Below are 13,257 nucleotides of genomic sequence, written 5' to 3' on the forward strand. Positions count from 1 at the left end.
AAATAAATAAAAATTACAGGCAGTTGCTCCTGGAGATTACACATCATGGTGTTGATGATACAGTCCTTTTGAAGGCGTTAAACTTTTTAGTTTGACAGATTAAACAACTGAAACACAGGAAGTTCAGGAACAACATAGATAAGTTGCATAAACGTCCATGTCAGGGCTGGGGAGGGACAGGGGCATCAATGTTGTAAATGAGAAGCTTGCAGATTTTTCTCATCCTGTGAAATTGTTTTCAGTAAGATGTTCCCTTGTTCTGACACCTCTCGCCAGCTCCAGTGCACAAAGATCAAGGAACAGATCAGGATGTCATTGCTTCCTTTAATCTCACAGAGCAGTGTAGAAGACTGACACAGGGGCTGATCTCTCCCCTGATACTAAACATCTTGAACTGCCAATCTTCCCATTCTTTACTCCATTTTGGACCTTTCAAAGTGTGTGATCATTCGTTCCTAGGAAGAAAAAAAATTCAATCATTATTTATGTTCATCTACTTGAAAGGCAGCTAGACAAAGACAAAGACAGAGACAGAGTTCACTCTCCAAACGCCTGCAATTGCAAGGGCTGGGTAAGGTGAAAGCCAGGAGCCCATGCCTCTGTCCAGGCCTCCCACATGGGAAATAGGGGTCCAAGTATGTAAGCCATCATTAGCAGAAAGATGGATCAGAAGGGAAGCAGCTGGGGCTTAAATCGGCACTCTGATGTGGGATGACGGTGTCCCTAGTAGTAAGCCCGCCCACCTAGGTATAGTCATTTAAAATTATCTATATTTCAAATATCTCTACACAGACTAGTCAAACACACATTTTCCACAAGGACTTATGTCAATTAAATATTTAGATCAATGGCTCCTTAAACATCTATGAAGATGCTGAGAAAAATCAAATCAATCAGAATCTCCACCTTTCTGGATAGCAAACCACAACTCAGAAGGAAATGTACATTTCAGAGTCAACAGATAATTAAACAATAGCTACTTAAGTTTTAATAAAAACTTGTACCTCCTCTGATTCAGGAATTTAACTTGAAAACCTAATCAAAGATGAGGACAAAGATAATCAGCATTATAGGAACTGTAAACTCTTGGGGCCGGCACTGTGGTGTAGCAGGTAAAGCCATTGTCTGCAACACCGCATCCCATATAGGTGCCAGTTTGAGTCCTGGCTGCTCCACTTCTGAACCAGCTCTCTGCTGTGGCCTAGGAAAGCCGCAGAAGATGGCCCAAGTCCTTGGGCCCCTGCACCCACGTGGAAGACCTAGAAGAAGCTCCAGGCTCCTGGCTTCAGATCGGTTCCACTCTGGCCACTGCAGCCACTTGGGGAGTGAACCAGCAGACAGAAGACCTCTCTCTCTCTACCTCTCTGTAACTTTGCCTTTTAAATAAATAAATAAATAAAATCTTTAAAAAAAAATAAAGACTTGTAAACCCTTTTGGAATATGACCAAACACATCAGATAGCTGCATCCTGCTTGCTGTGTTCCTAGAAACACCTTTCTTCACAGAATTTCCATTCCATTCTATTTGCTCTCAACCTGCTGTCCCACTGCCACTGGGTTTTCCACATCATCGCAGTGGGACTGTCCTTATCTGTCTGTATTGGATCCTTTCTTTTCTGGACTCCAAGTCTTTCTCCTTCTCAGTTTCCTTATTTTTGTGGAGAACATTTTCCACTATTTTCCTGAAAAGCCACACATGGATACAGGATGTCAATTATTTCATTTCTGGTGTAACTGAAAACATCTCTCTTGATTTTACCCTCATATTGATTAGTCTGGTATAGAAGGTTGAAAATAATTCTGCTTGGGGCTGGCATTTGGCACAGCAGGTAAAGCGACCACCTGCGCTGCTGGCATCCCATATGAGCACTGGTTTGTGTCCCAGCTGCTTCACTTCTGATCCAGCTCCCTGTTAATGGCCTGAGAAAAGCAGTGGAAGATGGCCCAACTACGTGGGCCCTTGCTACCCATGTGGGAGAACTGGATGAAGCTTTTGGCTCCTGGCTTTGCCCAGCCCTGGCATTGCAGCCATCTAGGGAGTGAACCAGCCGATGGAAGATCAATTTCTCTGTGTTTCTTCCTTTCTTTGTAACTCTGACTTTCAAATAAATAAATACATACTTTAAAAAAAAAAAAAAACCTCTCATAATTCAAATGCATTGCTCCCAAATTTTCTGGCATCCAAAGTTACTTTTGAAGAGGGTGGTGCTGTTTTGATTCCTGGTCCTTTATGCATGTTATTTCTCCTGCAAGTCAATTATTTTTCATTATTGTTAAAAAAGCAAAGGCCTTGGAGTCAGTGCTGTAGTAGAGTGGGTAAAGCCACCACCTGCAGCGCTGAAATCCCAGATGGGCACCAGTTCGAATCCCAGTTCCTCCACTTCCATTTCAGCTCTCTGCGATGGCTTGGGAAACCAGTGAAAGATGGCCCAAGAGACTTGGAAGAAGCTCCAGGCTCCTGGCTTCAGGTCAGCCAAACTCCTGCCACTGCAGCTATTTGGGGAATGAACCAGCAGATGGAAGACCTCTCTTTCTCGCTGCCTCTGCTTCTCTGTAACTCTGCCTTTCAAATAAATAAATAAATAAATCTTTTTTTTTTTTTTAAAGGAGGCGAAGGGGGAGGCAGGGAGGGGGAGAGAGAGAAAGAGATAAAGAGAGTCTTCCATCTGCTGGTTCACTCCCCAAATGGTGGTTGTGCTGACCTGAAGCCAAGAGCCAGGAGCTTCTTCCAGGTCTCCCATGTGGGTGCAAGGGCCCAAGGACTTGGGCCATCTTCTACTGCTTTCCCAGGCCATAGCAGAGAGCTGGATCAGAAGTGGAGCAGCTGGGACTCAAACCAGCACCCATATGGGATGCAGGCTGTGGCTTTACCTGCTATGCCACAGCACCGGCTCCAGTAAATAAATCTTTTAAAAAAAAGAAAAAAAAAAAAAAGAAAGGAAAGGCTTTGCAGAGAGTAGCATCGCAAGACGGCAGATCAGGAATGCCCTCCTTCCCTCCACAGACACAAACACAGATTCAACAAGACATGGGACAGTTTCCTTTGTGAAAAACCCAGAATCCAGCTGAAGGACTCTTACACCGTGGGGAGAAATGAAACAAATAATATTAAAGCCAGCAAGAAATGCAAAGGTACTCTCTCACCATGATCCATTCCCTTAACATGGCATAGCACCAAGAGAGCTGAAGGAACCCCTCAGCTCCTGGCTGCTCCCAGGGGAGGAAAGGAAAGCACTGGAAGGTACATCCCACATCCTGACTTTTCCAAAACTCCTGAAGGGACAGGTTTCTGTCTTGCCTGAATTTGAATACTAACAGCAAAGGACCATGTTCATGGATGGGGAAAAACTAATATCACTAAAATATACACACTACCCTAAGTAATCTACCTATGTAACGCAATCCTTGTCAAAATCTCAATGGCATTTTTGACAGAAATGGGCAAAAACCCTAAAATTCATAAGGAACCAAAAAATAAGACTCCAACAGCAAAAGTAATTTGAGAAAGAACAAAGCTGAAGGCATTACACTGCCAGACTTCAAAATATATTACATAGCTATGGTAGTTAAAATAGTATGGCCGGCGCCGTGGCTTAACAGGCTAATCCTCCGCTGGCACACCGGGTTCCAGTCCCGGTTGGGGCGCCGCATTCTATCCCGGTTGCCCCTCTTCCAGGCCAGCTCTCTGCTATGGCCCGGGAAGGCAGTGGAGGATGGCCCAAGTCCTTGGGCCCTGCACCCATATGGGAGACCGGGAGAAGCACCTGGCTCCAAGCTTTGGATCAGCGCAATGCGCCGGCCACAGCGGCCATTGGAGGGTGAACCAACGGCAAAGGAAGACCTTTCTCTCTGTGTCTCTCTCTCACTATCCACTCTGCCTGTCAAAAAATAAATAAAATAAAATTTAAAAAATAAATAAATAAATAAAAGAGTAGAGTACTGGCATAAAGACAGACGTATAGACAAAGGGAACAAAATAGCTCAGAAATAAATCTACACATACACAATCAAATAAATGATCTTTAAAAAGGGTGCCAAGACCACAGAAGAACAGTTTCTTCAACAAACAATGCTGGAAAAACAGGATATTCACATGCAAAATAATGAAATGCAACTCTAGTCTTACACCATACAAAAAATCAACTCAAAACAGATTAAAGACTTAAACCTATCCAGAATTGCAATTGCTTTCTTTCAAAAAATTTTTGAGGGGATTTAAAAATTTAATTTATTTACTTGAAAAGCAGAGAGAGATAAAAATAGAGAGAAATCTTCTACCTACTAATTTACTCTCTCAATGCCCTCAACGTCCAGAGTTGGGCCAGGCTGAAGTGGGGTGCCCAGAACTCAATCTGGGTCTCCTAGGTGGGTGGCAGGGGCCAAATGATTTGAACCGCAATCTGCTGTCTCCCCCAGGGCACATTTAGCAGGAAACAAGATCAGAAGTGGACCTAGGACTCCGACACAGGATGTAGTGTTCCAGGTAGCATCTTAACTGCTGTGCCAAATGCCAGTCCCAAACATAAGCTTCTTTGCATTAGTGTTGACAATGATTTAAAAAAAAAAAAAAAAAAAAAAAAAGGGAGCTGGCGCTGTGGCAAAGCAAATAAAGCTGCTGTCTGAAATGCCAGCATCCCATATGGGCACCAGTTTGAGTCACGGCTGTTCCACTTCTGATCCAGCTCTCTGCTATGGCCTGTGAAAGCAGTAGAGGATGGCCCAAGTCCTTAGGCACCTGCACACACATGGGAAGACCCAGAGGAAGCTCCTGGCTCCTGGCTTCAGATCGGCACAGCTCCAGCCATTGCAGCCAATTGGGGAGTGAACAGCAGATGGAAGACCTTTCTCTCTGCCTCTCCTTCTCTCTCTCTTTCAAATAAATAAAATAAATCTTTTTTTATTTATTTGAAAGGCGGAAAGAAAGAGAGAGGTGGGAGAGACAGAGAGAGAAGGGATCTTCCATCCTTTCACTCCCCAAATAGTCACAAAGGTGGTAGCTGGGCTAGGCCAGAACCAGAGGCCTGGAACTTATCTGGGTCTCCCACATGGGTGACAAGGGCCCAAGAATTTGGATCATCTGCTGCTTTCCCTAGACACATCAGCAGGGAACTGGATTGGAAGCAGAGCAGCAGGGACTTGAACCAGTGCTCCAACAGGGTATACTGGCATTATAGGTTACAACTTAACACAATGCACCACACAGTGGCTCCAGCAATGATTTCTTAAAAACAACACCAAAAGCACAAGCAACAAGAACAAAAACAGACTGAACAGAACCAGATCAAACGGAAAAATCTCTGCACTGTTGAGGAAATAATCAGCAGAATGAAAGCCAACCTATGAAATGGAGAAAATATCTGCAAATCACATATCCAATGTGGGATTAATACCCAAAATATATAAGAATTATTAAAACTCAATAGTAAAGAAACTAATCCAGTCTTAAAATGTGCAAAGGACCTGAATTAGACATTTCACAAAAAAACACATAAATGGCCAATAGGTACATGAAAGATGTTCATCATTGTTACATTATTAACTATCACAGAAATGCAAGTTAAAACCACAATGAGATATAAACTCATACCTGTTAGCATGGCCATTATTAAAAAAAACACTAAAATATGCAAAAAAAAAAAAAAAAGTATTGATCCCCTGGACCACATCGGAGAACCGGAAGAAGCTCCTGGATCCTGGGTACAGAACAGCTCTGCTCCAGCCTCTGAGGCCATTTGGAGAGTGAACCAGCAGATGGAAGACCTCTCTCTGCCCTGCCTCTCAAATAAATAAATAAATCTTTAAAACAAAACAAAACAGAACAAAATATCAGAGATGCTGATTATTATGGTAGTGACATTTTGTAGTGACTATTGTAGGTGATATAAAATAACATTTTTCATTTTGATCTACTATATTCTTTTCTCAATAATTTCATTTATTATTTTCACTTATATTAGATTCAAATCATTTTTTTTTAAGATTTATTTATTTGAAAGGCAGAGTTAAGGCTAGCACTGCAGTGTAGTGGATAAAGCCACTACAATCCTATATGCCAGTTCGAGTCCCAGCTGCTCCACTTCTGATCCAGCTCTCTGCTATGGCTTGGGAAAGCAGTAGAAGATGGCCCAAGTGCTTGGGCCCCTGCACCCGCACGGGAAACCCCGAAGAATCTCCTGGTTCCTGGCTTCAGATCGGTGCAGCTCTGGCCATTATGGTCAATTGGGGAATGATCCAGCAGATGGAAGACTTCTCTCTCTGTGTATCTGACTTTCAAATATAAAAATAAATAAATCTTTAAAAAAAAAAAAAAGAGCTACAGAAAAAAAGATATTTCATCCACTGATTCACTCCCCAGATGGCTGCAATGGCCTACGCTGGGGCAGGCCTAAGCCAGGAGTCAGGAGCCCCATCCAGGTCTCCCATGTGGATGACAGAGGCCTAAGGACTTGGGCCATCCTCCACTGCTTTCCCAGACCATTTGCAGGGAGCAGAACTGGAAGTGGAACTACCAGGACATAAACCAGTGTTTGAGATGCCAGTGTTGCAGGTGGCAGTTTTACCTGCCACACTACAATATCAGTTCTGACATTAGGTTTAAATTTCAACTTTTTTTCTTTTATTATTTTTGTTTAAATTTTACCCTCTTAAAGACAAAGGAGCTAGACAATGGTGAATACAGTGTTTGTTAACCAATTTAAATAAAAACACTACCAAACAGACAAGCATAAAAAAGGAAACATCCTTGACGATGTCAGTTGTAGTATTAGTATTTCTGCACTTACCCTTTTTCAACCCTACCAACCACAGTTCTTGAGGTAATTACTGAGTCAAAGAGAACCTCCCTGGACAGAGAATTTATGACTTCCTGTTAAGTCACCAGATCCACACAGAGTTTATGCACATGATTTGATTACTAACCTCATCTGAATCCAGCAGGGCCGGAAGCGCTCTGCATAGATAGAAATACCAAATTAAACAATGTAAAACACAGCCATAAGTAGTTCATAGAGTACAGTGGAGTAGTGAATGCAATTAGAGCACACTGTAATTATCTAAGTTTTTTACATTCTTAATGGTCTTTTCAGAAAAAAGGGAAATAAAATTAAAATCTGAGTTACTGAAATTATATAGAAAACATAAAATATTCTATAATGTGATAAGATCAATATTTTATTAAATTACACCAATGGAAAGGGACTTAAATTACCCTATTGATTTTAGAAAGATCTATGCTAAATCTTTCTAAGCAGATATGTCACCTGAATGTATAATATTTTTGTTTGTATATTTTTCCCAATTTGTCAATATCTTTTCATTAAGATCTAGCTCTTCTTCTTCAGTTTATTCATTTAAATTAATAAAAATACAGAACCAACTTTGAAAAATGATTCTTGTGGTAATGATTCAAAAACTTACACATCCGTCACAGAAGAAGGAACATTCTCTTCTACCCATTTCAAATCATCTTCCTGCTGGAAACATACAAATAACAGTTGTTAAAACGCACCACATGAAGTATCTTAAGTAAAGATCTTGAGGTCTGACAATCTTTCATCTTTTGTAACTCTAACTAGCACATTCACATAACAAATAAGACTTTTTGAGAGAAAAGTCAAATAACTTAATTAAGAAAAAATTTTATGGGCCAGTGCTGTAGCACAGTAGGCCAATCCTCCACCTATAGCGACGGCATCCCATATAGGCGCCAATTCTAGTCCCGGTTACTCCTCTTCTGATCCAGCTCTCTGCTATGGCCTGGGAAAGCGGTGGAAGATGGCCCAAGCCCTTGGGCCCCTGTACACACATGGGAGACCTGGAAGCAGCTCCTGGCCCTGGCTTTGAATTGGTGCAGCTCTGGCCATTGCAGCCATTTGGGGAGTGAACCAGTGGATGTAAGACTTTTCTCTGTCCCTCTCACTTTCTGTAACTCTACCTCTCAAATAAATAAAATCTTTGAAACAAATTTTTTTAATGTCTGGAACCAACATTTCCCCTATAACCCTCTCTCCCCTAATAGCCATCAGTCTAACCTCTGCTGCTAAGAGTTCAACATTTTGGGGGCTGGCGCTGTGGCGTAGCAGATACAGTCACAGCCTGCAGTGCTGGTATTCCATATGGGTGCCAGTTTGAGAGCTGGCTGCTCCTCTTCTGAGCCTGGGAAAACAGAAGATGGCTCAAGTGCTTGTGCCCCTGCCCCCATGTGAGACCCAGAAGCAGCTCCTGGCTCCTGGTTTGGGATCAGGCCAGCTCTGGCCGTTGTGGCCATCTGGGGAACAAATCAGCAGACAGAAGATCTCTCCCTCCTTCTCTGTCTCTCTGTAACTTTGCCTTTCAAATAAACAAATAAATCTTTAAAAAAAAAAAGAATTCAACATTTTTAGATTCCACATGTAAGTGATATCATGCAGAATTTGTTTTTCTGTTCCTGGTTTATTTCACCTGACATAATTTCTTCCAGGCTCCTCTGTGTTATCAAGAATGAAAGGATTGGGGCCAGCATTGAAGCACAGTGGGTTAAGCCACTGCCTGCAATGGCTGCATGCCATCTGGGCACCAGATTGAGTTCTGGCTGCTCCATTTCTGATCTAGCTCCCTGCTAGTGTGCCTAGGAAAGCAGCAGAAGATGGCCCAAGTGCTTGGGCCCTGCACCCATGTGAGACTCAGATGAAGTTCCTGGCTCCTGACTTTGACCTGGCCCAGCTGCAGCCATTGCAGCCACTTGGGGAGTAAACAAATTAGCAGATGGACTCTCTTTTTGTCTCTCTTTCTCTGTAACTCTTTCAAATAAATAAATCTCTAAAAACAACAAAAAACTGATGACAGGATTTCCTAAGACTGAACAGCATTTAATTATATATATGTATACCACGTTTTCTTCTGTTGACGGACATTTAGATCGAGTCCCTGTCTTATCTAAGTAAAAGCTGCAATCAACATGGGAATGCAGATCTCTTTCTGAAATACTGATTTTCTTTGGTTGTAGTGGAACTGCTGCACCATATAATTTTATTTTTAATTTTCTGAGGACCTTCCATACTGTTTTCTATAATGGCTATACTAATTTACATGCCATCAACAGTCTGCAATAATATCTGCCCCCCCCCTTTTTTTTAAGATTTACTTATTTATTTGAAAGGCAGAATTAGAGAAAGAGGATCAGATGTAGAGAATTTTCTATCCATTAGTTCACTCTCCAAATGGCCACAAATGCTGAAGCCAGAAGCCTGGACCTACATCCAGGTTGCTCACATGAATGGCTGGGGCCCAAGTTCTTGGGCCATCTTCCGCTGCCCTCCCGAGTGCACTGGCAGAGCACAGGATCAGAAATTCAAACTGGGCCGGCGCTGTGGCTCACTAGGCTAATTCTCCGCCTGCGGCGCTGGCACCTCAGGTTCTAGTCCCGGTTGGGGTGCCGGATTCTGTCCCGGTTGCTCCTCTTCCAGTCCAGCTCTCTGCTGTGGCCCGGGAGTGCAGTGGAGGATGGCCCAAGTCCTTGGGCCCTGCACCCACATGGGAGACCAGGAAAAGCACCTGGCTCCTGGCTTCGGATCGGTGCGGTGTGCCCGCTGCAGCATGCTGTCGGAGTGGCTATTGGGGGGTGAACCAACGGCAAAGGAAGACCTTTCTCTCTGTCTCTCTCTCTCTCACTGTCCACTCTGCCTGTCAAAAAAAAAATAAAATAGAAGCCTTTTTTTAAAAAAAATTTATTTATTTAAAAGGCAGAATAATAAATTTATATATAAATAATAAATAAATTTATTTAAGATTTATTTATTTAAAAGACAGAGAGATCACTTTCACCTGCTGGTTCACTCCCCAAATGGCCAGAGCTGACCCAGTCTGAAGGCAGGAGCCAGGAGATTCATCATCTGTGTCTCCCACATGGGTGCAGGCCCAAGCACTTGGGTCATCTTCCACTGCTTTTCCAGGCACATTAGCAGGAAGCTGGATCAGAAGAGGAGCAGCTGCGACTCTAACCGGAGCCCATATGGGATGTCAGCGCCTCAGAAGGCAGCTTACCTGTTATACCACAGCGCTGGCCCTGATATTAGCCATTTTAACAGGTGTGAGGGGGTATCTCATTGTGGTTTTCATTAATACTTCCTTGGTGATTAGTGATGATGATGATATATATATATATATATATGCCATCTGACGTTGCTTTCTAATTAATTTGAGAGGCAGGTAAGAGTCCCATGCACTGGCCCACTTCCCAAAAGCTCACAATGACCATGACCAGATAAGGACTGAGCATAGGAACTGAGAAAGCAAACCAGGGCTCCCACATGCATAGCAGGAAACCAATTACATGAACCACCATTGCTGCCTCCCAGGATCTGAGAAGCATGAGGCTGGAGTCAGGAGCTGTAACCAGGTATTGAACCCAGGCACTCCAACATGGATATAAACATGACCGCTAGGCCAAATGCCCAACCCTGGAAATCTTGAGAAATGTCTACTTCAGGACACTGCCCACATTTTAATTATTTGTTTTTTTGCCACTGAGTTCCTTAATAGAGGAGATATTTACCCCTTAACAGATATATGGCTTGCAAATGTTTTTTTCTATTCTATAGGTTGTCTTTTCATTCTGATGATTATTTCCTTTGGTGTGCAGAGCTTTTTAGTTGATGTACTCCCATTTCTCTTTCTTGTTTTTTAAAAGGTTTATTTACTTATTTGAAAGAGACAGTCACACACAGAGAGGGAAAGAGAGGGATTTTCCATATGCTGGTTCACTCTCCAAATGGCCACAACAGTCGGGGCTAGGCTGGGCCAAAGTCAGAAGTCTGGAACTCCATCCAGTTCTCTCATATGGGTAGTAGGGAAACAGGCACTCTGGTCATCTTCCACTGCTTTCCCAGGTGCCTTAGTAGGGAGCTGGTTTGGAAGTGGAGCAGATGGGACTCCAATGGGTGCCTATATGGGATGCTGGCAATCAGCAGCAGCTTAACCTGCTGGGGCAGAATGCTGGCCAATCCCATTTCTCTACTTTTACTTTCATTGCCTAATGCTTTTTGGGTTGCAATTAAAAAATTCACTGTCCAGGTGCCAGCACTGTGGCATAGTAAGTTAAGCCACCACCTAAGACACCAGCATTCCATATGAATGCTGGTTTGAGTCCTGACTGTTCCACTTCCAAACAAGCTCTCTGTTAAAGCACCTGGGAAAGCAGTAGAAGATGGTCTGAGTTCTTGGGTCCCTGCCACTCATGTGGGAGACCAAGATGGAGTTCTTGGCTCCTGGTTTTGGCCTGGTCCAGACCTGGCCATGGTAGCCATTTGGGAAGTAAACCAGCAGATGGAAGATATCTCCTTCATTTTTCTTTTTAAAAGATTTTATTTATTTATTTGAGAGGTAGAGTTACAGACAGTGAGAGGCAAAGACAGAGAAAGGTCTTCCATCCCCTGGTTTAATCCCCAAATGGCTGCAACGGCCAGAGCTGAGCCCATCGAAAGCCAGGAGCCAGGAGCTTCTTCCAGGTCTTGCACACAGGTGCAGGGGTCCAAGCACTTGCGCCATCTTTTGCTGCTTTCCCAGGCTATAGCAGAAAGCTGAATTGGAAGAGGAACAGCTGGATTCAAACTGGTGCCCATATGGGATGCCGGCACCACAGGCGGAGACTTAGCCCACTATAACACAGTGCAGGCCCCCTGTCTCTTCTAACTCTTTTCAAATAAAAAAATAAATATTAAAAGAAAATTATAGTCCAGACCAGTATCATGGAATTCCCTACTCTCCAATATTTTCTTCCAGTAGTTTTACAGTTTCAGTTCCCATGTTTAAGACTTTAACTCATTTTAAGTTGACTTTTGTATGTGACGTGAGATCAGTCTAATTTGTTTTTTAAAAAATATTTTTATTTTATTTGAAAGACAGAGATACAGAGAGAGGAGGAGAAATAGAGGAAGAAAGATCTACTCTCCAGATTCATGCCCCAAATGGCTGCAACAGCTATGGCTGGGCCAGGCTAAAACAGAGCCCAGCGCTTCCTCTGGGTCTCCCATGTGTGTGCAGGGACCCAAGTACTTGGGCCATCCTCCCCTGCCTTTCCCGGCCATTAACAGGGAGCTGGACTCGAACTAGAGCAGCCAGGGCTTGAACCAGCACCCACATAGGATGCCGGCATCACAGGTGGATGCTTAACCTGCTATGCCACAATGCTAGTCCCTCCACTTAAAAAAAAAAATTATATATTTATTTGAAAGGCACTGTTAGAGACAGAGATCTTCCATCTGCTGGTTCACTCCCCAAATGGCCACAACAGCAGGAACTGGGTAGACTTGAATCCAGGAGCCAGGAGCTTCATCTGGGTTTCCAACATGGGTGCAGAGGTCTAGAGACTTGGGCCATTTTCTGCTGCTTCACCAGGTGCATTAGCAGAGAGCTGGATCAGAAGTAGAACAACTGGGACTTGAACCGGTGCCACTATGGAATGCCAGCACTGGCAGGTGGTGGCTTTATCCCCTATGTTACAATGCCAGCCCTCAATAAGACCAACTTCATTCTTCAGTTTCCCCAACAATATTTATAAAGAAACTCTCCTTTCCCTACTTTGTGTTCCTAGTACTTCTGTCAAAAAACAATCGACCAGAAATGTGCGGATTTCTCTCTACTAGGTTCTACTGATCTACATATCTGATATCATGCCAGTACCATGCTCTTTTGACTACTATAGCTCTGTAATATATTTTGATGCAGATAGTGTGATGCCCAGTTTTATTCTTTTGGGTCAAGAGTGTTTAGGATCTTTTGTGGTTCCTTATGAATTTAGGAATTACTTTTTCTGTGAAAAATATCATTGAAATTTTGATAGGAATTGCATTACATCTGTAGATTACTTTGAACAGTATGGATACTTTAATAATAATTATTCCAATCCATGAACACAGGATACCTTTCCATTTACTTGCATCTTCTTCAATTTATTCTATCAGTACTTTATATTTTTCCAAGTATATGTCTTTTACCCCCTTGATTAGGTTTATTCTTAAGTAGTTTATTTTTGGTTGGCTATTGTAAATGGAATTTTCTTCTTGATTTTTCTTTTGGATTACTCATTTGCGTGTTCAAACACAACCGAGTTATCTATGTTAATTTTGTATCCTTTAATTTTACTGAATTCATTTAATAGCCACTTTTTTTTTTTTTTTTTGGTGGAGTCTTTAGCCTTTTCTATGAAGAAACTTCAAAAATTCTACGGAAAATAAAAGTAATATATTTTGGTACAAAAGGTTTTGGGGTCTGTGCAGTTTT

General features: G+C 42.6%; 1 protein-coding gene across 6 annotated transcripts in view; it reads right to left on the minus strand.

The window, feature by feature from the left end:
- Positions 1-304: 304 nt before the first annotated feature.
- TMEM87A (transmembrane protein 87A) overlaps positions 305-13,257 on the minus strand; it is a 48,855-nt gene continuing 35,902 nt past the window's right edge. For 4 of the 6 annotated variants that reach the window (XM_062205723.1, XM_062205721.1, XM_062205720.1 and 1 more), the window contains exons 18-20: positions 7,417-7,472; positions 6,919-6,949; positions 305-455 (exon numbers count right to left, since the gene is read on the minus strand). In XM_062205723.1, the coding sequence (XP_062061707.1) occupies positions 414-455; positions 6,919-6,949; positions 7,417-7,472 (129 nt within the window). In that variant the 3' untranslated portion in view covers positions 305-413. The remainder of the gene's footprint in view (positions 456-6,918; positions 6,950-7,416; positions 7,473-13,257) is intronic. The other 2 variants (XM_062205722.1, XM_062205726.1) reach the window with 1 other exon arrangement.

Source organism: Lepus europaeus, chromosome 11, assembly GCF_033115175.1.
Source record: "Lepus europaeus isolate LE1 chromosome 11, mLepTim1.pri, whole genome shotgun sequence".
In the NCBI taxonomy this organism is placed as follows: domain Eukaryota; kingdom Metazoa; phylum Chordata; class Mammalia; order Lagomorpha; family Leporidae; genus Lepus; species Lepus europaeus.